The sequence below is a fragment of the Cajanus cajan genome, chromosome 6 (genome assembly GCF_000230855.2).
Source record: "Cajanus cajan strain Asha chromosome 6, NIPB_CcT2T_4, whole genome shotgun sequence".
NCBI lineage: Eukaryota > Viridiplantae > Streptophyta > Magnoliopsida > Fabales > Fabaceae > Cajanus > Cajanus cajan.
Window position 1 is genome coordinate 22,898,682 of NC_138522.1, and position 4,975 is coordinate 22,903,656.

At 36.9% G+C, this 4,975-nt stretch overlaps 2 protein-coding genes across 2 annotated transcripts; both read right to left on the reverse strand.

Annotated features, from left to right (window-relative positions):
* Positions 1–361: 361 nt before the first annotated feature.
* LOC109794126 (retrovirus-related Pol polyprotein from transposon RE1) lies at positions 362–1,144 on the reverse strand. The gene has a single exon (XM_020353601.1). The coding sequence runs from the start codon at positions 1,142–1,144 to the stop codon at positions 362–364; it is 783 nt and encodes a 260-aa protein (XP_020209190.1).
* A 2,954-nt stretch (positions 1,145–4,098) lies between these two features.
* Positions 4,099–4,494, reverse strand: LOC145958613 (uncharacterized). Its single transcript, XM_083076116.1, has one exon. The coding sequence runs from the start codon at positions 4,492–4,494 to the stop codon at positions 4,099–4,101; it is 396 nt and encodes a 131-aa protein (XP_082932242.1).
* Positions 4,495–4,975: the final 481 nt, after the last annotated feature.

Consider the following 4,975-nt stretch of genomic DNA (forward strand, 5'->3'; position numbering starts at 1 on the left):
AAAATGTTATATTAATCGAAGATGATTTCGTATAAAACAAAATTAAATCTGTCAGAAAATTTATATTTTCGATGAAAATGTTTTTTTGTAGGAAAGGCTATATTATTGATAGAATATTTCCGACAAATTTATATTTGTCGAAAATGTAAGAACTAGTTTTAAATTTTATACGAAAATATTATGATATAATTAGATAAGATTTTAAGTTAGTATATTGAATACAGCAGCATGATAAAATTAAAAGAACAAGAAGAATATTGTGAATGTTACTGATATTGCTTCCTGTACCAGTGAAGGTGTACAACTATATATACATGTATATCAGTAATATAACACTAACTAATCCAATACCTCCCCCCCCTCAAGATGGGAGAAAAATGTTTTCAATACCCAGCTTGGACAAGATGTTGAGAAAAGCATTGCGAGGCAATGTCTTGGTGAATATGTTGGCCAACTGATGATGATTTCTGACATGAATTAACTTGAGTGCCCCTCTTTCCATTTGTTCCCTGACATAGTGGAGGTTAATTTCTAAATGTTTGGTGCTTTCATGGTATGTAGGGTTGGTTGCAATGTGTATTGCTGCCTTGTTGTCACAGTACACAACTGCATATGGTGTGTCAATATTGAAATCAGTTAAAAAATTTCTCAGCCAAGTAAGTTCAGTAAAGACGGATGCTAAAGATCTATATTCTGCTTCTACTGAAGATTTGCTGACTGTCTTCTGTCTCTTAGCCTTCCAAGAAATTAAGGAATTTCCTAAGAAAATACAAAAACCTGTTGTTGATCTTCTGCTATCAAGGCATGAACCCCAATCAGCATCCACATAAGCATGTAATTTAGTGTCAAAGGTAGCTTTGAATAGGATACCTTGACCAACAGTGTGTTTTAAGTAGCGGAGAAGCATGTGAGCTGCATTCATGTGTTCAGAATGTGGATTTGCTACAAACTGACTTAATTTGTGTACAGTATAGCAGATGTCAGGTCGAGAAATTGTTAAATACAATAATCTTCCCACGAGCCTTCTATATGATCCTGGATCTGCAAGGGGAGAACCCGAGTTTGTATGAAGTTTCAAATTTGATTCCATAGGTACAGCAGAAGGCTTGCAAGCAAGCATACCACAATCTTCAAGAATTGACATTGTATAATGTCTTTGACACATGAATATTCCTACCTGTGACTTTGACAGTTCCAAACAAGGAAGAATTTCAAGTCGCCGAGATCCTTCAATTTAAAATGATGATGTAGCATGATCTTAGCAGATTCGATTTCAATGTTACTTGGGCTGGCAATTACTATGTCATCTACATAGACAAGAATTGCTATGAAGGTGGAGTTGGATCCCTTAGTGAACAAGGTGTAATCAAACTTTGATTGTTTGAAACCTTGAGAAATTAGTGTGGTGCTGAATTTGGCAAACCAGCTTCTAGATGCTTGTTTCAAGCCATATATTGACCTGTTTAATTTGCATACCAAAGGGGCAACAGATGTGGGAATGGTGTGATGGCTGTATCCTGGAGGGATTTGCATAAAAATTTCCTCATCTAAGTGGCCATTGAGAAAAGCATTGTTAACATCTAGTTGGGCTAGATTCCAATGTTTGGATGCAACAAGTGATAAGAGTAGCCTTAGGATCGTGATCTTGGCCACAGGTGAAAATGTCTCCTGGAAATCAAGACCATATTGTTGAGTGAAGACGCGTGCGACCAGCCAAGCCTTGTGTTTGGCTATAGTTCAATCAAAGTTGAGTTTTAGCTTGAACAACCACTTGCAACTTATTGGCTTTTTATCATTTGGTAGATGAGTGATGGACAATGTGTTGTTCATCTCCATGGTAGCGAGTTCATCTTCGATAGCTTGTTTCCAATGAGGGAATTTTATGGCTTGTCTATAGGTTTGAGGTTCATGATTAGCGGAAATTTGGCAGATGTAATGGGTGTGTGTTGTGGAGAGCTTGGAGTAATATATGAATTTTTGGATAGGGTATAAAGTTTGTGTGTTATCGGTTGCATTGTAGCAATGATAATAAGATAAGTATCCTGGTGGATTCACAACTCTACTAGATCTGCAAATCAGAGTTTGATCTGGTTCGTTTGAGGAAGGCAACTGTTGTATGGGAGACTGGTTTTGTGTATGTGGGGGTTGTATAGGATCAGAATCATCAAAGATTATGGGAGACTGGTTTTGTGTATGTGGGGGTTGTATAGGATCAGAATCATCAAAGATTTCAGGATAGATAAGATTGGGTGTGATTTGGTCGTTGAAGGCATCATATCTGCAGTCAGAGGAGTTCCTGTTCTGGAAAGGGAAAATATGCTCATAAAACTTAACATCTCTAGAGATGAAGGTTTAATGAGTGGTAAGGTCAAACGACTTGTATCCTTTGTAGCCATGAGGGTATCCGATGAATACAGCTGCAGTAGCCCTAGGACTGAATTTGTGTCTACCAGAAAGTAATGTAAAGGCATAACATAATGTGCCAAAAGTCCTAAAATCAGAATAGTTAGGCACTTTGTTATATAATATTTCATATGGGGATATGTGATTCAGAATGGGACTTGGAGTTCTATTCATGATAAACATAGCAGTTTTGACACAATCTCCCCATAGTTGTATAGGAACATTTGATTGAAACATCAAGGTGCGAGCAATATTGAGAATATGCAAATGTTTTCTCTCAACAACACTATTTTGTTCTGGCCTCTCTACACATGAAAATTGGTGTAGAACACCTTTTTCTAAGAAAAAATCTTTGAAATGAAGTTCTCTAGCATTATCAGACCTAAAGCTTTTAATTTTTGTTTGAAATTGGTTTTCAACATATGCAAAGAACTGAGGTATGATTTTAATACAATCAGACTTATTCTGGAGCATGTATATGCATGTGAATATGCTTTTATCATCAACTAGAGTGAGAAAATATTGAAATCCATCATAAGTAGGTTGTTTAAAGGGTCCCCATATATCAGCATAAAATAAATCAAAACAATTGGGACTGAATTTATTGGGATTAGGAAAAGGTAATCTATTTTGCTTAGCAATGTGACAAGTACTATAGTGATAAGTAGAATCAATAGAACTCAGTTTGATTTTATTGGAAATCAATTTGTAAACAGACACAGGTATGTGACCTAATCGCTTATGCCAAGTCTCATAGGTGACACTATTACAATTACTAATACAATCAGAATTAAGAATGTGTGTAGGGAATTCAAAAACCAGTAGGACCTGTTGTTGCTTAGCAGTGCCAATCGTCCTCAATGTTTTGAGGTCCCGCAAAAGAAAACTGTTAGACTCCATAGTAAATCGAAATGGGTTATTATTTATTAAAGTGAGTAGTGACAAAAGATTGAATCTAAATGTAGGTATATAAAGCACATTATGCAGAAAGATATCATCATTTATCTTGATACTACCTATCCCTTCTACACTTACTTTAGTGGAACTGGGCAACAAAACATGAGAATTATGAATAGAAGTGTATGAGTTGTATAGTGATTTGGAACAGCAAATGTGAGAAGTGGCGCCAGAGTCTATTATCCATGTGTGAGAATTCTTGTGGAAATCAAGATTCATACAGGTACCTATGACATTGGAAGCCACTACATCGAGATTAGTGTCTGTTCTCATTTGGTTTGTCAAAAATGTAAGTAATTGGTGGCACTGGGCAAGGGTTAAATTTGATGTCTGAGTGTTAGTGGAACTTTCAAGGCTGTTATCCACTTGATTCACAGTATTGGGAGTCCTGTTCTTGAAATAATTTGGGGGATACCCGACAAGTTTATAGCACCTGTCTTTGGTATGTCCTAGTATCCCACAATGACCACATTTTGGTTTCTCTTTATTTACAAATTTGTTCTTACTGTTATCAAATTGATGTTTTTGTGAGGAATTGACAGAAAAGGCTATGTTTTCTGAGTGAGCAGTAGAAGGAGGAACAATAATTTCACGTTGAGCTTCTTCTTGGAGAATAAGGGAGAAGACATTACCAATCGAAGGCAAAGGGTCAGATAGTAGAATTTGGCCACGAATTTGAGAGAAATAATCGTTTAAGCCCATCAAGAAGGACATGACATATTCAAATTCTGTGTGTGTTTAGAGTCGTTGAAGGCCACCACATGTACAAGGGAATGTTGGTGTGTAACCGGACAATTCCTCCCAGATTGACTTCAGCTTTGTATAATACATGCCAACATCATCAGGTCCTTGCTGAAGGGACATCAATTGGCGTCGGAGTTGGAAAATGCATGGTCCATTCTTTCTTGAAAGTCTGATTTTCAAGTCTTCCCAGATTTCTTGTGCAGTTGTGGCAAACAAGATGCTCGTGATGATTTCTTTGGAAACAGAGTTGTAAAGCCAGGAGATGACCACATTGTTCGCACGATTCCAAGTCGCGATTGTGGCGTCGGTTGCTGCAGGTTTAGGGAAGGTTCCATCAATGAGCGGTAATTTGTTCTTCAGGAGAGGGCTACCTGCATCGCTCTGCTCCATGTGGTGTAATTCTTGTGGTTAAGAGGTTGGGATGTGAGAACCAATCCAGGTCCATCCGAATGATGTAGAAAAAGGGGGTGATTGGGATCTTGGCTTGGATCTTGGCTTGATTCTTTGGGTTGATTCGTCATGGCTGTGGGTAATTGATTTAGGGTGGCAGAGATGGTGGATTTGGTTGAAAAACGATGAATGGTAATCACAGGTTGGATCGTTCTAAGAATTGAATTCTCTCTTTTGATACCATATTGAATACAGCAGCATGATAAAATTGAAAGAACAAGAAGAATATTGTGAATATTACTGATATTGCTTCCTGTACCAGTGAATGTGTACCACTATATATACATGTATATCAGTAACTTGTAATAATAGGTAATATATATCAGTGACCTGTTATCAGCTGTAATATAACACTAACTAATCCAATATAGTATTTTATTAATGGTTGATAATTAGAAAATAAAACAAGTATAAATACATT